At 46.6% G+C, this 24779-nt stretch overlaps 1 protein-coding gene across 1 annotated transcript in view; it reads left to right on the forward strand.

Annotated features, from left to right (window-relative positions):
• Window positions 1–4414: 4414 nt before the first annotated feature.
• GPD1L (glycerol-3-phosphate dehydrogenase 1 like) overlaps window positions 4415–24779 on the forward strand; it is a 38523-nt gene continuing 18158 nt past the window's right edge. The window contains exons 1-4 of the mRNA XM_053930398.2: window positions 4415–4600; window positions 15755–15932; window positions 19127–19267; window positions 21031–21169. Of these exons, the coding sequence (XP_053786373.1) occupies window positions 4554–4600; window positions 15755–15932; window positions 19127–19267; window positions 21031–21169 (505 nt within the window). The 5' untranslated portion in view covers window positions 4415–4553. The remainder of the gene's footprint in view (window positions 4601–15754; window positions 15933–19126; window positions 19268–21030; window positions 21170–24779) is intronic.

The following is a 24779-nucleotide window of genomic DNA, read 5'->3' on the forward strand; positions in this document are numbered from 1 at the left end:
ATTCTTGAATACTATTTAGCATAAAATTCAAACACAGGGGTTGGTATCTAATCTCACAGTCTAGAAAAGAGGAAACCCAGAAAAGCCACAGATATTTTTGGTTTTGCCAAGAAAGGCAAGTTCTGCTTCAAAAACACCCACCGTCCACCACCAGCCACTGTCCAAGTCAGAAATCCAGAAGTCATCCTCGACACTTCCTCTCCCTCCCCGCTTCAAAAGTCAGATCCCATAGGTTCCACCTGGAATGGGTCCGCTTCTCCCCATCCCTGCTGCCTGGATCGCAGCAGCCCACAGCTTTCCTAACTGTTCTTGTTGCTTCGAGTTTTGTCCCTCCCAGGACATCCTCTTTGCTGCAACTACAGTGATCTTCTAATAGACAAATACGACCACGTCACCTATCAGCCTAAACACTTCAATATCCCCCCATTGCCTTCAAAAATAAAATCCAAACCCCTACAATAGAACCTCCATCATCTGGTCCCAGTCCACCTGTCTGCCTCATGTATCGTTACCTCCTGCTCTATCCTCCAACTTACTGGACTTTCAGGTTTTCAAAGGAACCAATAGCTATTTTTCTGTTGCCTCCAAGCCTCCACCCACAGTGTTCTCTCTGCTGCAAACACGTTTCCTCCATTTAATTCCTACTCACCCTTCAGTCTAGAAATCCTTCTTCCGCAAAGTCTTACCTGACACCCTGGGTCCAGGTTGGTATCCCTCCCATCTGTTCCTGGAGTCCACGGTCTTATCATAGCAACATCAGTCTGGGCTCTACAGAAGATACTTGTTTCTTTATCTGACCTCCTTTCTGGACTGTAAGCTTTTCTTCAACATTGTATCTTCAGCTGGCACATGGTAGGAGTTCAGGGAATACCTGTTGAATAAGCAAATGAACAAGACTCAAATCTAGGACCAAGACCAGGTTACAATTTGATTTTTAAAAAGATTTTTATTTATTTACTTTTAGAGAGATGGGGAGGGAGAGAGAAAGTGAGGGAGAGGAATATCAATGCGAGAGAGAAACAGATTGCTTGCCTCTCTTACTCCCCCAAGTGGGGACCTGGCCCGCAACCCAGGCATGTGCCCTGACTGGGGATCAAACCAGCAACCTTTCAATCTGCAGGACGATATCCAACTTACTGAGCTACACCAGTCAGGGCTAACATTTGATTTTAATCAAGTAGAAACTGAGTAAATATCTGCTTTCTCTGATGAGGTGCAATACTAAGTCTGGTAATTTCATCTTCAAAACTTCCAAGTTCTCCCGGTGACCCCAGCAGAGTGATACTATAGATGTAACCAATAATAATATCCCATGCTTGGCTAGGAGCTGGCAGCTAAGCTGAAGGTAGCTTACAGTACTATGATCTCTAAAAGAAATAACCAATCCTCACACCATCCCAACGTAAGGGACTGGTAACAAGTTACCATGGGTGGATAAAAGCTGGTGTACAACCCCTTCAATAATTCAATAAACTTCGGTATGAACAGATTACAGTTGACACCTGCTACTGCTAAGTGTCTGGGGCTCTATTTGGTTCTTGCAAGCAGCGAAATCTGCCTATTATTCATTATGTCTCTATTCCCCAAGGAAGTGAGGTCAAAGCCCACAGATGTTTCCAGAAGGAGGCACTGTTTTTCCAGCCCCAAATCTGTAATTCCTCATTAGACTGCCAATAGCAATATTGAAAATGGGCAGTTTCATTTGAAGCCAGTTGTACCAAGAACAAATGTCACCATTGGGGATTTTACAGCGTGTCATTAGGAAGCAAAGTGGTGACATATGTACTATGAGAGCAGAGTAGCTCCAACGTTTCTCTAGGGTGGTCCAAGCGTAAGTCTCACCTGGCATTAGAGGAAGGAATTTAACCAGTATCAGCCTGTCGAAGAGTTTTCAGTGCCACAGAGAAATGAGGAAAACGAAGTCGTTATGGGAGAGTTTTCTAGAAGGCTAAGCATGTTCTTTCATTTTTCATTTTCAGTTTTCATTGTGTGTGCATTCATATTTTTGGTATGGACTATATTGATATATATTTTATATTGATATATAAAAATCAATATATTTATTGATTTTTAGAGAGAAGAAGGGAGAAAGAGAGTGAAACACTGACTTGTTGTTCCACTGATCTATGCAATCCATTGGTGGATTCTCACATGTGCCCTACAACCTTGACATACTGGACCAATGCTCCAACCAACTGAGCTACCTAGCCGTGGCTAAGTACAAATATTTTCAGTCTATAAACTCCCCAGGTCTGGGCACTATTTTAAAATACTTTGTTCAACAAGCCAGCATTCACGAAATGCCTTTTCATTCCAGCTAAAGGAGGCACGTATGTTGCTTCATGCCACCGCTGGAAACATTGGCTTTGACCATCGGGGTAAGGCGGAGTCAGCCAGTTTTCTCTAAGAACTCTTGGTCGCGGTTACTCGTTCAGCCTTGGTAGGTCATTTGTGTGGAGACTCTGAGGCTAGGTAAATACCCTCATGGAACTTTCACTATTTCGAGCATCTGTTGATGACTGGGTAGCACCATCACCCCTTCCACACTCGTATTTCAGTTGCATTCCACTGCGAGGAAGAGCTTTCTCTCTGCCTCGTTCATTCGTGTACCTATTTCTTCAAATCACATCGACACAGGAACTGTTATTTTATTTTACTCAAAGGGTTTAAGTCCATTACTATTATTAATTTTGATGCTGTCAACCAGATTTGGCTTGTGGGAAATCCTTTTTTAAAAAAAAACAAAAACAAAAAACAAGCCACTACCATTTCATCTGACCTGACTGCATCTAAGTGAAAGTCTCCCCTCTCTTCGCCTCTTTGGTTTTTGTATTAATCTTTGTCACGAGTCTATAAAATAAATGACTACTCACTCTGCGTATTCTGGCGCACTGCCTCGTGCACATCACGTGATTATACCGGGATATCAGCAAACTCCGTACAATGATGCCGTGTCCACGGAACAGTAGGGAATCGCATTATCATGCACGTGTAGTTGCAACACCGGAGAAGAGGGGTTTCTATATGACGTATAAATCTTCTAGGCAGAGGCTAAAAACAATCAGGTGTCGCTGTAAATCTTCGTAACGCATGCCTACTCCTCATCACGTACCTAAGCTCATTATTTTATGTGACAACCCCACTTTGTAACACCCATTCAAGAAAAAAAAGGAATAAAGCTTGAATAGTCCATTTCTACTTTTTTCATCATCCCTGGTTAGGTGTCTTTTCATTCGTGCATACAATTGAGAGTAAACCATCCGTGAGAGAATGGACAGAATGATCTGTTTCATTCACTCTTTAAGTATTTCTTTGAGTAAATATCGTACGTAACATTGGTAAATCTTTCATACAATGTAGAGATGAAAACAAAAATAAATTAGTCCCCTGGGCATCAAATTAATAGGTCTAGTACTTTCCTATGTACTATGAGTACTTGTTTCTTTAGCCAGTCTCTACTGGTACATTAGTTTTTCTGGTCCTCAATTTTGACTGCCTTTGTAATCACCTCTTGAACTTTAAACAAATTCTGAGGCTTGTACCCCATTCTGGGAGATTCTGACGTAATTGTCCTGGGGTGGTGCCTCGTAATGGGAGCCTTTAAAAGCTCCAGAGTTGGAGCACCACTTGTTTAAACCACTTTGTCCTCCCCCCCTCCAACAGTGCCAAGCAAGGTGCCAGGTGGAAAGTGACGCTTAGAATACAGTTCTATTTTTCGGGAAGGCAGGCAGCGCAGTCTCACAAACACAAACTCTCCTGCTGCCCTGGCACAGAGATAACGAGGAGAAGGCAGGTCCTGCCGAGCAAGGGGTTGTGGGCGATGCCGCTGGCGTCAGGTCTCTCTTGACTCTTACTAGTGTCCACACGGATGCTCAGGTACTGTCCAGGAGGCCTCAGAAATTAGAAGTTCATTAAAAAGTTCAGGGGTGCCGGGCTGTCTCGCTTCTAACACGTGAGGCAGAGGTTGAAAGGGCAGATGTGGGGGACTTCAAGCTCTGGCCCACGTCTGGCCGACTCTGGACTCAATCTGGGACCTTCTCTCTGCTCCAAATTGCAATGTGGCAGCTCTTCCCTCTCGGGCAGACGAGCACTGTGGTAGCGGGGCACTGAGGCGAGCCGGCGAGCCGACGGGCCGAACTGGGCCTGGTGTGCCCAGGCGCTGGTGTGCAGACTCCCGCGCCGGATGCACCAGTCGCTGCGCAAGTCCCAGGGGCTGCACGTGGCGCGGTGGACAAGCAGTCTAGCGCCGCTCGCTGCAGCAGGGCGTGTGGACTACAAGCTCCGACACGCCTCGGGCAGGGGTAGGGTGGTGCGGTGCCGGGCGGGGAGGTCCACCAGGCCCAGGCCTGCGCAGTGCTTCTCGGGAGTGGCGGGGCGGGTCTTCCCGGGCTGTCCTCAGTGGCCGGGTGCTCCTGGGTGGGGGTGGCCGCGGCCATTGGCCGAGAGGCGGGAGGGGCGGGGTCCTCGGGAGCCGCTGCGGGTCTGGCTGAGCGGGAGGAGGCCAGCGACCAGCTGGAGAGGCACGCGTTGGGCTGCTGCGTTTCTGTCCTGTCATGGCACCGTCGCCCCTGAAAGTGTGCATCGTGGGCTCGGGGAACTGGTGAGCGGCGGCGGGCCGACGGCACGGGATCCGCCTCCAGGAAGCCCCTCTCCGGGGCGTGCTACGGCGGCGCGTCCCTGTCGCGGCGTGGGCACCGCGCACCGCACGCAGGGAGGCGGGGCGGGCGGCCTCGGGGGCGGACTGGGCACCGCGCGCCCGGGGAGTCTGAGCCTAGGTGCTCGCCCCGGGGGCTCTGGGCCCGCGTGCTCGCGGTGATCGCGCGCACAGCGGGTACTGCGCGCCCGCGGGCACCTGTCTACGCTCAAGTCTCCGCGCGGGGGGCGCACGAAGGCCACCTGCTTTCCGCGCCTGGGTGTTACGCGCAATATCCTGAGGGCGTTCTCCATTCTCGGGGGATCGCCTGGATCGACGAATTGAAAGAGGCTCGGATATTCTTACTATAGTTTCGGTCATAAGAAAAAAAGGCACAGAGGGCTAAAAAGGGCGCCTGCTACTCAGGTCACAGGGTGGCGGCGCTACTCTTCAAAGTGCGGGTCTCCGCCTGGTAGCTGTTAGGTCTGGTATCCTAGTAACGTCGTCTCGGGAAGAAAACCCAACTTCCGACCGGCCTGTCTCCCAGAGTAATCAAGGGGCGTTGAACATTATCTGGGGAGGTGTTTGCGAAGCTTTGCGTCTCTGCTAGGCTTTATTTGACTTTAACATTTATAAAGCACTTTTCTGCCGGACGCTGTTCTAAGCACTGTATAAATGTTTGTTCTTTTAGTTCCGTGTATCAAGCTTCCACAGTGAGATTCTCTGGTGTGGGGGTGAGTGGGTGTAGGGGACAGAGTATAGTGTAGAATCTTATACAATTTTTTTCCATTGCCGTGCACTATTTTTCCCACATCCGAGGGACTGGTAGAGAATTTTCTTAATGGGTTTTTTGTTTATGCTATTACAGTTGTCCCAGTTGTTCTCCCTTTGCCCCCCACCCCCCCTGGTATAGAATGCTGAGCGATGTCCAGTGTTTGTGCGTTCCTGGGGCCTGACTCTCATCACAGTTCAGGCTTCGAGGGGCTCAGCAGCAATTCGTACTAGATACTTGGCTTTAGTCTTTCTCTTTGAGGCTTGGCCCAGAACGTATAATCCTTCTTGGAGCTATTATACCTTAACTGGTTTTTTACTTACCCGTCCCCGCAAGTGCACGGGCCCCTCCGCGTATCCATCCCTGTCGCCGACCTATCACTGCAAGGGAATGATTTGTCTATCTGTTTCTACTCCTCCCTATCCAGCTCTTGAGACCAGCATCTACCCTCGTGTCTGGCATAGGCTAAGTAAATACTGCATGTCTGAAAGCTATTTTTTTCAAATGTAGTTATATTTGATTAGGTAATATATTCATGTTGTTTAAAAACCTAAATGTACCAACAAACAAAACAAAAAACCATGAACTGTCTCCCACGCACACTTGTGTCCTAGAGGAACTAATGTTCATCAGATTTTTCTGTCCTTCCTGGAGGAATTCCATCAGATGCAAATGAATGTTTACATAGGTTCCTTCCCCTCTCTGCCCTGCAAACACTGGGGTATTACGCATGCATCTGTGAACAGGATGTTCTGTGCAGCATTTAATGGAGTTGGTATCCATCCCCTGCAGAGCTTCATTTGGACTTGCAGGCTGGCTTTGCCAGTTTTCATCCCAAGGTCACTAGAGTGAGATGTCAGCTGCCCGGTTGGCCTTGGGACTGGAGAAGCACCCACTTAGCACGTGTCCTTTTAATGCTAGTTTCCTCTTGTGTAAGAGGCCACAGAACCTCAGGTGCCACAAGCACCTCTTCCTAATTTGCAAGATGCAGCGGAAGTAGCACAGCTTTGCCAAGCTGGATTTGGGCCTGGATCGGAAATAGTGAAGTGAACCTTCTGCCCCTTCTGCTGGGGCTTGGCTGCCTGCCCACAGCTTTCCTCTGTACTTGACTGTTTCCTTGGCCCACTCCAGCCCAAGGAAGTGGACAGAACTTGGCTAATGACACTGGAGCAGGGCAATTGAGAAATGTGCCGTGCCGATGGTTTGGGCCGGCTGCCTGGCTCCATTAATTGTGGGATCAGATAGAAACAGTTGTTGGCTTCCTTGCAACTGCTCTGGGTGCAGAGCCACTTCTGTCCTAGAGAGAGGATCACGACCTCACTGAGGATGCAGGAACTTAGGGGCTCATTGCGTGTTCAGCCCTGGTCAGTAGACATTGAATGTTTCCGGGGATGCAGACACAGCTGGACACAATCCCTGCCTTTAAGAACTTCACTTCCGGATCTGAGATAGAGATTTGGAAGATAAATTCAAAAGAAATAGAAAGTGGAATGAAATATCTGTCACAAGATTGGATGTTACATTTTGAATAGTATTTCTTAACATGTGGTTCAAAGCACTTGCATCAGAATTCCCAATGAAGCTAGACTTGCTGAATCATATTCCCTAAGGGACTTTAGCCTCTTGCTAATTTTGACACAGATTACCTAGAGAGATCTGCATTCCAGATGTGGGCCTTGCCTCAGGAATGTGAAGGTGATTAAGTAAATGCTAACCTTGGGCCTTTGAAGTAGTTCAGAATGCTTGTGTAAGTAGAGGTGTCCCATCTAAGCTCCTAGCTCCAAGGTAGCTCTAACACTCACACTGAGTGTAAATGATCAATTGCAGTACAAATACCTGAAGACAGAATCTAGCTGACTTGCCAGGGAGCTTCAGCCAGAAAGGACATGTGAGGGGAATTAAACGGGTTGTGTAACATGCCCTTGTCTTGTCCTTTGGCACCTCCTTCCCTGTAGACAGGTCAGGGGGGAGGCTGGAGGGGCCACCCAGGCATCCAGCCCAGCCCTGCTATGCTGCAGACTACTGGGAATGCTGGGAGCTGCTTTCCTAATCTGCATGGCTCTGGTACCTCAGAAAGAACAACAAAAAGAACACACACACACAAGGCTTCTTAAGTAACTCCAAAGATGAAACAAAGTTTCTTCATCAGAATCTTGGGAAGATCACCCAGACACAGTGCAAGATCGAGTTCTAGAACTAACACATTTACAGCCACACGTCTGTGCTAGGGAGCCTCCGTCCCAGACCTCCTTTGCAGGCAGAGTAGAAGGAGGGCTCGGGGTTCCAGGCCCTGGGTTTCTATCGTGGCAGCTCCGAGACCTTGAGCAAACTGCTCCTCTCCAGGAGTCAAGGCTGATAATACCGGCGCCTGCTGTCTAGGATTATGGGTAGGATTAAATGAGGTGATCGGGGAGAGCGCAGGATGAGTAACAATAAATGTCAGCTATCATTATTATAATTATTAGTCTCATCATCCTTTGCCCGTACCATCATTAGGTCATGAAATGCACCAGTTGGAGTTTGGCCAAGGAGTAGAGACAGAACGGGAGAGAAGACAAAAGACAAAGAGCGTGGCCGCTACGCAGCTGGAGTGGTTTATCTCTTGCCCTTGTTGTCACCATCACCCCACTTCTTGAGGCCAGCCACTAAAGGTCAGGGAGAGCTGTGGCCTAGTTTGTACCGGTGACTTAAGCTGTCTGTGTGGGACTGTTTTCTGTAGTCTGCTGGAACCTTCTGAATGCAATGCTGTGGCTCTTTATCCACTTCTGTCACCTGTTTGTCTTTGCTGCTGTTTCTGACCCCATTCTTGCTACACTCCCCATGGGGAGCGCAGACAGTCTGAGGGCCTGTTAAATCAGCCCCTCTGAGGTCAGAAGTAATCCCTTCCCGGCTGACAGGTAGCACCGACACACCTCTGCTTTAGAAGCTGGAGGGAGAGTTTAGTGATAGGAGGGGTAGACTAAACTGGGCAAAGGTCCAGAGTTCCTTCTGGCTGGGGCGAGAACACTTGTATAATTAATAAACAACGACAACAAGCTGATACGTAGTCACCTGGTTCCATCATTCCCTCACCTGTTCAGTATACAAATCCGGACCACCATTCTAGGGGTGAGCCAGGGCTTATTTTATCTCTTGACCTTTTGCCTCTTAACCCTCTTTACCCTCTTTCATCATTCGTCTCTTCCCCTTCCTCACCTCCCTTAGGGGACAGAGTGACCGGTACCACTTACTGGTCACTTTCTGTGTGTCAGATGCCTTATTTCATTTAAGTCTTGTAATAAGCCTGTGGGGTACTATTGTTAGCCCTATTGTAGATGACAAAGCCAAGGTCAGTGGTCCATCAGATGAAGTTGAAACACAGATCCTTCTAACCGCAACGTCCAAGTTTCTGTAAATTCTTATTTTCAGTAAGAAGCATACTTCTACCTGAGGACAAATCTGGTCCTTAGTATGCTTGTCGTAAAAATACTGAGTACCTTACCCTCCTAATGAAAGTCTAGTATAACAATATTCCACCCAAGAAAAACCAGATTGAAATGAGGCCTTAAAAATTGTCACGTTCAGCCCTGGCTCATGTGGCTCAGTGGATTAAGTGCTGGCCTGCAGACTGAAAAGTCACAGGTTCAATTCCCAGTCAGGACACATGCCCACGTTGCAGGCCAGGTCCCCAGCTAGGGGCATGTGAGGGGTGACATCAGTGATCCTCTTCCTCTCTTTCTCCCACCCACCCTAAGAATTAATAAATAAAATATTTTTTTTAATTGTCATGTTCAGATTCCCTCTAAGGCAGGCATCCCTTATTTTGTAGATAGGACTGAAGATCATAGTTTACTATTTTTAAGGCGACTGATTTTTAAAATTACTCTTAGAAAAATTGTTATTAAAATTTGTATTTAAGTAAAAAAATCCGTCACCTTCAACATACCCTTTAAATCTCAGAGCAATGCCTGGGTGAGCCGACCCTTTTCTAAAACATGTTCCTTAGGACAGAAAAGTCACATCTCCACTGAATCTCCTCTGTGGCGGCCAAGTGTCTCAATGGTGGTTGGTGGGAGGCGGTGTCCAGGGTCCTCCGCATCCAGATCACCCTCTCTCCCTTCTTCTTCCTCTCATCCCCTGCCCCGTTCCCGGTGAAGTCAAGAACGATGCTCCATGGTCTTCTGGGGTACCTTCAGGTTATACTAGTAGCGCTTTGCCATCATCCTAGTTTGAGGTGCAGTCCCTGCCACAGCTGGGAGCTGGGAGCTGAATCAGTTATCTGCCTATTTCTCTTAAAACTTAATGGCCTCAGAAAGCAGTCACTGATTAGCTCATGATTCTGGAGATGAGCAAGTTGGGCCGACCAGACTGGGCGGGTCTTCTGCTGGTCTAGCCTGTGTTCACTCATACGGCCGTGTTGTCAGGTCATGGGTTGGCTGGGGCTTTTGTAGGTGACCTAGGTGACCTCCTGCACATATCTGGCAGTGGGCAGGCTTGGGCCCGGTGGACGGGAGTGACCTTCAACCAGCTAGCTTGGGAGAGAGCTCCTATAAGTGGGATCACACAGTATTTGTCTTTTTGCACCTGGCTTCTTTCACTTAGTATGACGTGCTCAAGTGCTGTAGCATGTGTCAGCACTTCCTTCTTTTTTAAAGCTGAGTAGTATTCCTCTCTGTGTACATAGTGTATCTTGTTTGCCCGTTCATCATGTCAGTGGACACTTGGGCTGCGTCCGCTGTTTGGCCGTTGTGAATAATGTTACTGTGAACATGGGTGTACCAATATCTGTTTGAGTCCTGGCTTTTAATTCCTTTGGGTACGTACCACAAAGTGGGATTTTGGGTCATGTGATAGTTCTAAATTTAGTGTTTTGAGGAACCACCGTATCATTTTCCATAGTGGTTGCACCACTTCACATCCCTCCCCCGCCCCAGCAATGCACAAGGGTTCCTTCCGACTTCCCCACGTTCTCACTGACACTTGTTATTTTGTCTCTGTTTTTATTTTTATTTTTGATCATGGCCATGTTGAGGGGTGCGAGGTGGTATGTATTTTGTTCATTGCACATGATCATGTGGCATGTCCAATTTTGCATCCTGTTTTTATTAAATGTAACATTCTTTCTTAAGCCTTTCCTCTGCACTTTGAGTGCTAATAAGCAGAAAGGCTTTCTCATCTGCTTCTCCCCCTCCTTTCCTTTATGTGAAGTTGTTCACATTGATCTTTTTTCCTCTGCGGTTTCTTCCTTTGATTCTACGCTTAGGAAGCTTCCCTACCCAGAGATCAAATAAACATTCACCGAGTTGAATCTATTTCTAAAATGCTTCATTTTCCACGTTTGTATCTAATACTCTGGCATTTGATTGCACTTTAAAAGCCATTTAACTGCCAAGAATTACACAAAATGTTAACAGTGGTTCTCTCCCTAGGTGGTGAGATTATTCATGATTGCTTTCTCTTCTTTCATGTATAGCATTTATGTGTAAAAATGTAGGTGTCATTTAAACCAAAACTGACTGCCCTCTGTCCTTAGCTCCACAGTCAGGATTAGCTCTGGAGGGCCAGGGCATGGGATGGGGAAAATGGGGTGGAACCCTTGCTCATTCTCCTTGGGTCTTAGTGCCCTCCTCGGTAAAAAGAGGACTGGACTCTTGGGTCCTTTCTGGCCCAGAAAGAGTCTCCACCCTGGAAAGGAGCATGGGCCACGAGAATTCGGGCAGGTTTGGGCCTGACTTGCTAGGTGGCCATTCCTTGGGTGATGCAGTGCATCCCCCCCTGAGTAAAATATCACACCTTTTTAGAGAGGGAAGGGGGAGAAGGCTGTGTACAGAGAGTGAATGCCAAGAAGTGGGGGTGGGGGGTGCCAAGGTGGAAGTTAGGACCTCCAGCAGGTGGGTGTCCAGCTGGGACCCAGGGAGGGAGAGCAGAGCATTGAAGACCCGGCCTGGGTGAACACAAACCATCTGTGTTCTCCTGGTTTCTGTTTCTTCATGTTCAAAATGGGCCTCATCACAGCACCTGCTTCAGAGGGTTGCTGAGGCTTCAAACAGATGACAGGGGTCAGGTATTTAAAACAGCGCTACAGGGGTAATATATAAATGTGTTGAGTCAATGTTGCACACCTTTAACTGATACAAAGTTATGTATCGATTGTATTTTAATAACAACAAACAGTGCCTGACACCTGATAGGCAGGAGATCACTGCTGTTTCTGCCCCTCCTGCCCCTTTCTCACTTCTTGCCTCCCCTGTGCCCTCTTCACCTCCTCGGCCCTCCTCTTGCAGTCCTGTCCTCTCCCTCCCCTTTCTCTCCCCCTGCCCCCTCCATTCTCCCCTCTCTCCCTCTCCTTCCTTTAACCTCTCCTTCTCTTCTCCCCTCCTCCCTCCTCCTCTCCCTCTCCCTACAAAATTGACTCTGTGTAAAAGGAGAAGATAATGTCCCTGTGCTTCCTGTTCATGTACCTTTGCTCCAGGGGCCCTTCCCTCTGCCTGGAAGGCTCCCCACCCCGACTCCTTGTTAGGGCCTTCAGCCTTTAGGGTTCAGCCCTAGCTGCACTTCCTCCCAACTCTCTCTGACCTCCCTGATGTCTGCCAAGTGTCACTCTGTCACCTGCGTTGCCACCAGTGGTACAGTTACATTTTTATTGATTGATTGATTTTAGAGACAGACAGAGAGAGAGAGAAACATCAATTTGTTGTTCCATTCATTGATGCATTCATTGGTTTATTCTCGTATGTGCCCTGACTGGGGATTGAACCTGCAACATGCCTGCCAGGGGGATGCCCTTGTTGACTTCGTGTGCGTTACATAATGTCAGGGAACACTGGGCCTGAGCTGCTGCCTCGCTGTGAGTACATGAGCAGCCATTTCCAAGATGGGAATAAAGGTGAGAGGGATGGTGGGGAGATTCTTGGCCTCTTTTCGCAAAGTGTCAGGAGGAGAATTGGATTGTGGGTGTTTAGCTAATACACTGTCCTGCTGGGATAGAGTAAGAATTTTACAGGGAAAGCCACAGAGCTTTGATTGGACAGCTACTCTTCTGTGAGGGAGGGGGTACCACGGTCTAGACTATTCAGCAGAGCCGCTGTCCCAGTCCCTGGCTGCACACCAGTCCCTGGAGGGCTTCAAAAACGGCTGCTGCCTGGTCCCACTCCAGAGGTACCGATTTCGGGGGCCCAGGGTGTGGCCCGGAACTCGGGTACTTCTAAGCCATTCTGTCTCAGGAATGGGAAAGTGATTCTAACATACAGATGATTATTTGGATCTTCCCGGTTGTTGATGCACAGAGGTTTATATCCTGGGACGAATTAGAGTTGGGTCAGAATAACTGAGATTTGTTCGAAAGCAGGGGTGAAAGTCTCCAGTATGTTGCTCTGCGTCAGCATCCCGGCGCCCTTCCGTTATCACCCCTTCATCCCGCCGAACTGTCTTAAGAATTGACTGTAATATAAGACTGTGAGGCTAAGAATGCAGTATTTCCCAGTTTTCGTATTTCTTCTAAACCCCTCCAATTTGTTCCATTGTTTTTAAATGGGCCCCTTACACAGTGCATTGTCGTGATGTGAGGGAATTTTGGACTTAAAAAAAAAATGTTTCTGTGATGAAAAGCTAGTCCTCTATTTTCAGAAAATAATTGTCAATTAATTTGCCAGAGAATTATCTCTTTAATGAGAACCATATGGTCTCACTCATCTGCGGGATATAAAACTGAAAGCAACCAATGAACAAACAAGACAAACAAATGAAAACTCACAGACACAGACATCAGCGTGGTGGTTCCCCGAGGGGAGGGCGGAGCGGGGGGGGGGGGGGGAGGCAGTAAAGGGCAGGGAGGGTCAAATCCGTGGTGACGAAGGAGGTTTGACTTTGGCTGGTGACACGTGATGCGATATTCAAATCATGCGTCGTGGAATTCTACACTCGAAACCTATTAATGTTATTAGTGTAACAGTGTAATCCCAGTACATTCAACTCAAAACGCTTTTTAAAAAGAGCCAACAAAGTATTATCTCTGTAATTATTGTAAATGGGTTACAATTTAAGCCTATCTTTTAGAATGTTACATGTTTTAAAATGATTTTTACTCTGTAGAAAAATGTTGCGTGGTACATTTACACCGTCTCTTTTGGGAAAAGCTTTCGTCCTTAAATTGTTGTATTCCTGCACTCTGAAGGCGTGTAAGACAAGTTTAAGCCTGCAGTAGAGCCTACGGAAGCTAATACAAGGAACACTGGTCTTTTGACAAAATACGTGTGTAAATTTTGATATTGTATTAAAACTCTTGAAGGTCTGTATACAATTGAGTATCAAGTATATGTGCTCATCTTAGCAATGGTAATAAATTATTTCATCTCAAAAAAGTTTTCTTGAGAAAACTATGAAATAAAACTGTAGTTTTTATAATCTCTAAACATCTTTTCTGCGATGAATTACTGCCACTTGCGACAACTTGGGTGGGTCTTGGGGGTGTCGTGCTGAGTGGAATGAGTCAGATGGGAAAGGACAAGAACTGCATGACTTCACTCACGTGTGGGATATAAAACTGAAAGCAACGAACGAGCAAACCAAAAACTTACAAACACAGACATCCAAATGGTGGTTACGGGGCGGGGGGTGCAGGTGGAGGGAGTAAAAGAGGATAAAAGGGATCAAATATAGGGTAACAGAAGGAGACTTGACTTTGGATAGTGAACACACAATACAATGTAGAGATGGTGTGTTATTAAATCGTACATTTGATACATATAACCTACCAGTGTAATTTAATTTAAACTGCACTAATTCTACTGCACTAAATTTAATTTAAAAAGTTTTCTTGAGAAAGCTTACAATTATAACTAGTTGTAGAGGCTTAAACTGTTGTTTCACCCAACTGAGAATTCATCTCAGTTTCTTGTTAGGGAAAATGACTGCCCTGACGCATGAATTCGCAAAGTGCTGTTCACTCTTCTTTCATTTGCTCCTCACGGGGAAAGGTGTCTGAAAAACAAACTACTTCTCCTACTCAGAGTCCTGCAGCAGAAGCTTATTGACTCAGCCGGGATCAGATGCCCATCCCTGGACCAATCAGTGGCCCCATCAGTGGGCCACTGGCCTACTGAGCACTCAACACATTTGTGAGGTGGGCTCAGGTGCCCAGGCCAACCCTGGACACCTCTGTCGCAGTGACTGGCAGCAGACCTACGGCCCTTGTCTTGAGGACTGGCGTTAACTACCTGGAGTGCCTTTCTTCCCTTGTTGGAAAGCCTATAGGTGACTGATTCGTTACCAGGGTGGTTGGAGTGTAGAGATGCAGAAAATGGGAGCCGGGCCCTGGCAGGTGTAGCTTAGTGGATTGAGCGCAGGCCTGCGAACTGAAAGGGCGACAGTTCGATTCCCCGGTCAGGGCACATGCCTGGGTTGTGGGCCAGGTCCTCACTGGCCTGCAAGAGGCAACTGGTGGATGTTTCTTTCCCTTTCTTTCTCCCTTTCCCTCTGTCTAAAAATAAATAAAATCTTAAAAAAAAAAAAAAAAAAAAAACAAGAAAGAAAATGGGAGCTAGTTGGGCTTGAGGCTGGCTGGATGTCTGCTGGGGGGACTGAAAACTCAGGCCCCCAGAACCTGGGCTCTTACTCTGCTCCTGTTCTGGAATCCACTCTGGTTCTTGTCTGTCGGTTATGACTGCACCTTGGGCCTCTCACAGTTTACCAGAACACAGTTTGTTCTATGGTAGCGACATTCTTTTTTAATAGACACCTACACCAGAAATTTATCGCTCAATAAAACCTTGAGGCTGGCAGTCCGGAGCTGGCATGACAGCTCTCCTGGATGGTGTTGATAATCCAGGCTCCTTCTCTTGTTACTTTGCTGTGTGTGATCGTGATTCCTAAATTCTCCTCACAGCCCAACATAGCTGCTGGAGCCCCAACAGTCACATTCTGTCTTCTAGCCCCAGAAAGAAAGAAGGGATTTTAAAAAAGGAGACAAAGGGCATCTTACAGTAGCTACATTTTAATCTCAATGGATTTGAAATGCTGCCTGGGAATCTTAGAGAAGAACCTGTGTTGTTTTTATGCCATCTTTTAGGTGGTTTTCTCTTCTGCCTCTGATACTCTCTTCCAAGATAGGTTGGTGCTTACTAGTTTCAAGGGGTGGTGCATTTTGACCTTGTACCAAATTCTGGAGCTTTTTTGATCACAAGGGTGGCATTTCCATGTGGACAGTTAAGTTTCATGTGGCTTGTGGCTGGTACAACATCACATCTTGAGTTATAAACTCAGTGCTTGAATCAGAATCAGAATGTGAGACTTCTCAATTAGAATCTAGTGCATTTTCTCTGCTGCCCAAGTGAGTTTAATTTTTTTTTCCTTTTCCACTGTTTCTTTTATAGGGGTTCAGCTGTTGCAAAAATAATTGGTAATAATGTCAAGAAACTCCAGAAGTTTGCCTCCACGGTCAAGATGTGGGTCTTTGAAGAAACGGTTAATGGGAGAAAACTGACAGACATCATAAATAATGACCATGAAAATGTGAAATATCTCCCTGGACACAAGCTGCCAGAAAATGTGGTAAGACTCGAGGATGAAGAGTATTATACATTCGGTTAATTCTGAAAGTTACAGTCCGCTGAGTTAGCACTTGGGACTTGAGGAAATACAAAGGCTACTTTCTTCTTCCCCTGTGCCTTTCACCCTTCAAGTTTTTCCCTTGGTCAGTTTTGGTCTTCCAGACTCTGAAATGGGTTTTGTTTTAGTTTGCTAGGGCTGCCATAATAAAGTACAATAGCCCAGATAGCTTAAACAGCAGAAATTTCTTTGGTCGCAATGCTGGAGGCTTCAAGTACAAGCTCAAGGTGTCAGCAGGGCTCTCTCTCCTTGACTTGTAGGTGGCCATCTTCATCCTGTGTCTTCACGTGTTCTTCCCTCTGTGTTGTCCACATCCTAGTCTCCTCTTCTTATAAGGGCACCAGTCATGTTGTGTTAGGGCCCATCCAAGGACCTTGTTTTAAACAATGACCTCTGGAAAGATCCCATCTCCAAGTACAGTCCTATTCTGAGGCACTTGGATTATGTATGAATTTTGGGGGGGATACAGTTTGGCTCATAACAGGTTACTTTCTTGGCATTCAAAGTTCAGGTCACATCAAAGCTAGACTAACAATCTTGCCTTTGGCTGCTTGTGTACCATGCTAACTTCTGAAACACTTTTCTAAGTACGTGAACTTTGATCCACTCCCTAGGACACTTGACCCTGGTCTATAATTAAAATCAGGGTCAAGGCCGAAATTACAGAAGGAGATCCAAGAAAATAGAAAATTGTAAGACTGACAGTTTACAATTCAGGCTTCTTCAGTCTGGGAGGGGAAAATAGAGGTTACCTGGCCTCGTTGCAGTGGCTAGTGGGGGAAGGAAGAAATGAGCATGAAGAACAAAAAGAGTAAGTACCCCGCTGCTTGTCTGCGTGCAGTGTGTGAACCTCGGTTGCCAGCTTCACCCCTTGGTAGCTTTCTGTCATAGTTTGAAAACCAAGCATGGTGGCTGCTTCATTCCTGTGGTTAACCAGAGACACTCGTCTCCTTTGTTAATGAGACGCCCACCACTACGTACCTTCATACATTGACTCGCCAAACCTTCGTGAGCAGGTACTGTGCATGCGAGCACAGTGCTGGGATGCTGGAGACAGAAGGAGGGATAAGGTGAGTGCAGCAGGGGAGACAGTTAGTAAACTGGTGAGTGCCGGAGCTGCAAAGACCTTGCTCGCTGAAGATGCTTGTTTGGCTTTTGGTTGTGGTGCTCCTGAGTGTCGATCACTATGCTAAAGAGTTTGCATATACTGTCTCGTGCTCTCAGTAGCCCTCTCAGGTTTGGTAAAGGACAGAATTCAGCCAAGTAGACGTGAAGATTGGATTGCCTTTATTAAGCTATTCATGAATTCCATCTAGCAATTGGAAAGGTGCTCAGAGGAATTGTACAAAATGGAAGGCTTTTATGGGCAGAAAGAGAATGAGACGAGAAAGGAAAAGGAGTGGGGTGTTTCAGGCACGGTCACCTTCCTGTTGGGGAAGGCAGGTGTTCTTATCACTAAGATGACCTCACTACTGTTGATCAGCAAATTTAATTCAAGTGATTGGATGAAAGAAATCCCACTCCTGGGAGAGGCTGAAACTTGTTTTCAGGTAAGTTATTAGGGTTTGGTTTGGCGACCTGGCTTAGCAAAGGTGACTCCATTTTGGCTTGTTGTCTCTCTTCTTTTCTTTTTCAACAGGTTGATACTATTAGTTTTCCTATACTGATTCTGATTTTATAAGGGCAAGAAATCAAGATCCAGAGAGGTTAATGAACTTGTCCAAGGCCACTTAGCCAGAGGCTAGGGTTGGAATTGGATTCCTGGTGGACTCATTCTTGAGCCTGCTGAATCTGTTGCCTTCTAGACAATGGTGATTTTCTCTGTATCGTTGAGCTAAGACCAGGCAGCAGTTCCCCATTGTTCTTCTTTTCGTTTTTCACTTACAGTTGACATTTAATATTATTTTATATTAGTTTCAGGCCCACGGTTGTTCTTCATGCTGTCAATGGGGCGAGAAAGGATCCCTAGGGTTCTGAGTTTGGAAGTTAAGTTGCCCACATACCTGATGGAAAGCATCAAGGGAGCAACTAGCTATTCCCACTGCAGTGTAAGGCCTGCTATGTGCCCATTGGCTTGGACAAGTTAAGGGTCATCTGTGGAGCAGGGGAGGGGCCTACCTCACCTAAACTGCATGGTTAATTGGGGACGCCTTCTTGCCTGGCGTTTGTGAGCCTAGCCTCAAACCGGGGCTCTCTGGCTAAGGAAGGAGGCAGAGCAGACACTGGGCAATAGCAAGCAGTCTCTGCTGGAGACTGTATGCCCCCGTGTCTGTGTTTCTCTGCCCGTGTTCAATTTTCAAACCCTTTTTTTACTTATCTGAAGGAAAAATGTCATCATAAGAGCTGACAGGTATTGGATGCATGCCAGGTGCCAGACATCTTTCTGAATCATTTATTCCTCACAGCAGCATGCCCTAAGTGCCTAACCAAGGAGAGTTTACTGTGGGACTGTTGACGGAGGTCTGGGAAGAGCTGAGGTACAGATGGCCTTGGCGAAGTACGCAGAGATTAGCCCCAGCAGGAAGCCATGATCACTTTGAAAGGGCAAAGGGACAGACCAGTGTCACCAAACCTGCCTGACAAGAACTTAGATATGCAGAAGAGGGGCTGCCGGCAGGAGGTGTAAGGGCAAAATGAAGCTGAGCCAGCACACCTGTGAGCCCTGGCAGGCGCGGCCCAGGAGGCTCATGCGCACCCTGATCTGTGTCTCACCCCACTTTGGATCCCCTGACGGCACGGCACCCCGCTTTGGCTGAAGCCGGCTGGAAGGCAGAGAGCCAAGGTGCCCAGAAGAAACAGTCCCTATTAAACAGCCCCCTGGGGAACAGAGTGGGTCAAAGAAGGGCGGGAAATGGACTGGGGGGTTGTTGGGAGAGCAACAGAGAACCACCCACAGAATATTATAATGACTCCTTTTTACAAATAAGGAAACTGAGGCCTGGAAAGGCAGACAGAGGCTCCTGGCTTTGGATACAAGCTGTGAATGAGGAAGGCAGAGCACACCCCACACTTGCCTTAACTGTCTGCACTGTGCTCTCTGCACTCAGCAGGCGTCTGGAAAAGGGCCAGAGAAGGAAAGCGTTTGGATCAGCGCGTGTTGGTATAGGAGTAAGCGCTTTCTCCTCCTGGCCATGCAGGTTGCCGTCCCAAACCTCAGCGAGGCCGTGCAAGATGCAGACCTGCTGGTGTTTGTCATTCCCCACCAGTTCATCCACAGAATCTGTGACGAGATCACCGGGAAGGTGCCCAAGCAAGCACTGGGAATCACGCTCATCAAGGTGACTTGCCTGCCACTGACCCAGGCTTTGGGAGGCATTGGTTTCCGGGAAGTTTCACTTCCTCTCCCTTTCATCTGTTGGAGATAAGGAAGTGAAGGGGCGGTTGTGGATCGGGGATAATCAAAACCGTCCATCCCAGGAGCCTAGCTTAGCTCAAATTTACAAAGAGACTGCTTTCTATGGCAGATGGGGGGAGGCGGGAGGCGGGGGGGGGGGGGGGGGGGGGGGGGGGCTCCATCTGGTGAGTCTTGCTGTCAGAAGGACCCTGTCCCACCAGCTGTGGGTTTCGGCTGGTGTTCCAGAACTCACCAGTGGTTCGTGTGAGTTCCCACTCCTGGTGTTTTGCCTAAAGAGGGAGTTTTTAACTGGCAGTCCACGACCAGTCCCAGAGATTCATAGACAGAATTCAGGAGGTTCATGGTCTTAAATGTGGGGGGAAATTGCACTTTTATTAATTTCAACCTCTAACTGAAACGAGCATTTTCTTCATTTACGAAGGAAGACCACAAGCCAGAGTTCAGTGATAGCATATGAGCAGGGCCCGGGCCCCTCCTGCCAGTAGAGATTCACATCACCTTACGATGGCTTCTGAGGTCTCAAGTATCATTTATGCTCATCACTACTTTGAAATTGTGATAATTATTATATCTGCCAGGACATCTTTTTCTAATTGCATTAGTAAAACAACACATATATTACTTTATCAAAAATTTAGGGGTTTTGTTTTTTTTAACATTTTGGTAACAACAGATCAATATAATTGTCTTCCTGGGTAATCTTCTTTTTTTTTTAAGATTTTATTTATTTGTTTTTAGAGAGGAGAAGGGAAGGTGAAAAAGGGAGAGAAACATCAATGTGTGGTTGTCTCTCGAGCACCTCCCCCCACTGGGGTCCTGGCCTGCAACCCAGGCATGTGCCCTGACTGGGAATCGAACCAGAGACCCTTTGGTTCGCAGGCTTGCGCTCAATCCACTGAACCACACCAGCCAGGGCAGGCTTCCTGGGTAGTGTTATATATTTTGCTTTATGCATATGAAATTCTCAGAAGGAGTTCATCCCCTTCACCAGCCTGACCCAGGAGAGGCCCACATCATAAAAAGGCTTAAGAACCCCCTAGAGAGACTGTGTTCCAGAGTGTTCATAGATGAATATTTACGGAAGCAAGCTGGCACGACTCCCATGTCAGCCAGCGGCTGACTGCATAAGCGAATGGACGGTTCACTTTGGAATATTACACACGGTAGTAAATAGGAGGGAATGAGAGCGTTCATGCAGCCACGCGAGTGAATTTCTAAAACAATAACGCAGCATAAATACATGTCCCGTATGAACAGTACGATTCCATTTACAGGCTTTCAAAAACAGGCATCGTGACTTAAAGTATTGTTTAGGGACAGTTGTATGTGGCAAAATGATCCAGCAAGGCCAGGGAGCAGCGTGTACAGAATTCAGGATGGCGGTTCTCCCTGGGGGGTGCATGGACCTGGGGAGAGACGCTGGGGACTTCAGTCATGTCAGGGATGTGCTGCCTCTTAACCTGGGCGGTTGCACATCCAAGGTGGGGAGACATGTTCGTTTTCCTTTCGTTTTCTCATATTCTCGAAACAGTACATACACAGCACGTATGTTTTCTCTTGGGGGAGATATTTTTCAAGATGCGTATGCCATTGGATGTCTGGATCTAGATAACTTGTAAAGCAAAGATCCCAGACCTCTTCTGTTTTGGTGGTGTGTTTCTCCCTAACTTCCTGACCTCCTCCTAGGGCATAGACAAGGGCCCGGATGGGCTGAAGCTCATTTCTGACATCATCCGAGAGAAGATGGGCATCGACATCAGCGTGCTGATGGGAGCCAACATTGCCAATGAGGTGGCTGCCGGGAAGTTCTGTGAGACCACCATCGGTGAGCGCCGGCCAGGCCCTGGGAGCCTGGGCCTTTGGTGCTTTCTTGCTTTTATCCTTTTTGTTGAATTATTGGGGTGACACTGGTCGACACAATTATATAGGTTTCAGGTGCACAGTTCCACAACACATCATTCATCCCCCTGAACCCTCCTCCACCTCCCCCACCACCCCTCCCCCAGGCAATCCCTACACTGTTGACTCTGTCCGTGAGTTTTTCTCTTTCTTTTCTTTTTTTTGCTCAATCCCTCCAGCCCTCCTCTCCACGCTTCCTACCACACTCCCCACTGACAGTTCTCAGCCTGCTTGCTCTCTATGAGCCTGTCTCTGTTTTGCCTGTTGTTTCATTTTGTTCTTTAGATTCCCCATATGACTGAAATCATATGATACCTGTCTTTTCTCTGACTGGCTTATTCCACTTAGCATAATGCTCTCCAGGTCCACCCATGCTTTTGCAAAGGGTAAGATTTCCTTCTTTTTTGTGGCTGAGTAATGTTCATTTTCCATTTCTGATACCTCCTGTGGTGGACTCTTCCCAGCCCCCTTGACTCTCCTGAGGTGGACCTTCAGTGGGGAGGGGATTTTTTGTAAGGAGGCCATTCTGTGGGTCTGAAGTGTCTTCAGCAACCTCCAGATTGGAAGTAAAGCCAAGGAGACCGTTTTGACTGGTCATGATGCGCGGACAGATGATCGAGGCTAAACACAAAGAATGCAAGGTTGCTTGTACCCAGAAACAGGTGTTTGCATCCATGGTGGGGCTCCCCTGGCCTTCCACACCCAGCTTCTTTACTCCCAAATACCAGTGATTTCAATGAGATCTGAGAATCGGTGGGAATGATCCCTGCTTTTCGGTGAATGAGCTGCGGCTCAGGGAATAAGTTACCTGCCCCGAGGTCACACAGCTAGCACAGAACCCAGGCGTGGACTTGGGTCTCCTGTTTCCTGAAATAGAAAGTTCTTTCTAGTCTTACACAACATTGATGGTGTAAAATATTTTGTTTCTTTTAAAAAGGGCATCGGAATTTTCAGCTGCCTGTGTGTACCATATTAAAGGACTCGTAGAAGGGGGATATTCTTGTATTTGCAGATGTTTTGCAAGAGTTTATTTACATTTTTCTACTATTCCAGAACTAAGTTTTACCCTTGTCACATACTCGAGCAGAGTGAACCATTTGTCCCTGGCAGATGCGTAACAGGAAGCTCCGACTCCTGACTGAGATGGGAGGCGTGGGGGAAATGCAGCTCCTGATTCTCACACATCCCTGCAAGTCAGGACATTTTTACTTTTGCATGTTTCCCATTTATTTATGTATTTACTTACTTACTTACTTATTTAAAATCTTCACCCCAGGATATGTTTATTGATTTAAAGGGAGAGGCAAGGAGAAGGGGAGAGACAGAGACACATTGATGTGAGAGAGAAACATTGATTGGTTACTTCTCTTACACGCCCTGACCGGGGATCGAACCCGCAACCTTATGGTGTATGGGATGATACTCCAACCAGCTGAGCCACCTGGCCAGGACTTTCCTTTATTTTTATGACATAGGTATTATGTCATTATTGTGGAAAACAGTCAAAAGAAACCATTTTTATTATTTCATTTTTCCAGACAATTTATGTTTGTAGTTTATTCATGTACTGTTTTTATAATTGCTTTATTAATATACAACAAACAACTGTCAAAGTCCAGCATACATCCTCATAGCTGCACAGTATTCCATCAACAATCCCATATATATGGGTACTTAAAACCCCCTTTTTCAGAGACAATATTCTTGGAGTGGAGAGGTATAACAAATAATATAAAGAAAAAAAAGCGGCCTATAATACCATTTCCCAGGTTGATATTTTCAAAAGCGATTTAACCATGGGTGAGGAAATTCAAACAATATGAGAAGGCATAAAATTAGCATTAAAATTGTAATTTCCCACCCACTCCCTCTTCTGTAGGATGTCACTGTTGGCAGGTTCTAAGTATCCTTTCAGAATAAATGTACATATGTATATATACTACTGTACTTACAGGTTTTATTTTTTCACAGTGAATTCTTTTATCCATCTGTGGTTTTAATAAAGCCTGTGAAATTATCATGTAATTCTGTTTTTCAAAAAGAAAATTGTTAACTAGTTGTTTCAACTCAGTCCTGTTTGCCAATAGTCAACTGGCAGTCAGTTTTGCCAATTGGTTGGAATTGACTGGTTACCCCAATCATTCCACAAAGCTGAGACTTCCTCTCCGATTCTTGATTGAAAACCTTGTGTTTCCCTGTAGATTTTGGCGAAGCTGTTTACCTGCCTCTAAGCCCTGTTTGTTGCAAGAAAGTTTCCAGTGGGGTGCGTTAGGGTCTGTGGGTTTGTGAAGACAGGTGATTGCCTGGAAGTCACACCTCTCTCCCTCTGGCTTCTGTTTGCCCAGTGTTTCCCCTGCCTTTGCTGTGGGTTAGACTCTGGTTACCGAGAGGAGAGTGACCTGAATTAAATTAAGTAAACCACTGAAAGTAAGGTAGAACACGAAGACGATATTTTCTAAATTGTCTTACATAACCCGAATTAAATATCAGAAGGCCCAAAGTAAGGGATGTGTTACAAAACAACTGGCCACACTCTTAAAATGCCTTTGTCAGAAGTGACGATGGGAGGCTAACTGGAGTGTCACGGACTAGCGAGGATTCAGGGAGTGCGGGACAGCACCGCCATAATCCTGGAGATTGGAATATGGTTGTATGTTAGAGGATTGTATCAACACTAAATTTCCAATATTTGGTCATTGCGCCGTGCTTGTTCAGATGGCCTTTCTTGATGACAGTAGCAACCAAGTCATTTTTAATTATGGTAGGTTCAGGAATTTCAGCCTACTTGATTGAGTCTTCCATAGAAGAAGAAAAAGGAAAAATGGCATCGTTTTTAGTATCTTGTATAAATACTAACTGGCACGGTGAACTGCGGTGCCCCCTTGTGGTAAGAGTTCCCTTCATTCTTGGGACTGACCTCACAGCATCTAAAGGCTTTCACTCAGTTGTCCCTCAAATCTTTTCCAACGCCTGTTATGTGTCAGGCATGGAGTTAAGTGTCGAGGATACGTAAGCTCCTTGTGGTGCTTCTAAGCACAGAAACAAATATGGAATCACAGGCTGAAATGGTAGTTTTGAAGGAGTCTTATTAAAATAAGAGGTTGATTCTCTCTCACACTTAGCATGAAAGTGAAGGGGATATTCCTGTCTCTTGGTTCATATGGAGTTTGGTAGAGCCCTCCCACGTGGCTGTTGGGCATGACCTGTTCTGTACCAGGTGGTCCGGGTCCCTGCTTGCCACATCACTGCTTGTGACTGGAAATAACACAATTAGTCTTTTCTTTTGTATGTATTTATTTATTTTTAGAGAGAGGGGGAGGGAGGAAGAAAGAGAGGAGAGAAACATCGATGTGCAAGAGAAACATTCATTAGTTGCTTCTCACACGCCCCCAACCAGGGACCTGGCCCACAACCCAGGCATGTGCCCTGACTGGGAATCGAACCAGCGACCTTTCTGTTTGCAGGCCGGCACTCAATCCACTGAGCCACACCAGCCAGGGTGGTTAGTGTTTTCTTACCCATGATTTAAAATAATT

The sequence above is a fragment of the Desmodus rotundus genome, chromosome 8, assembly GCF_022682495.2.
Source record: "Desmodus rotundus isolate HL8 chromosome 8, HLdesRot8A.1, whole genome shotgun sequence".
Lineage (NCBI taxonomy): Eukaryota > Metazoa > Chordata > Mammalia > Chiroptera > Phyllostomidae > Desmodus > Desmodus rotundus.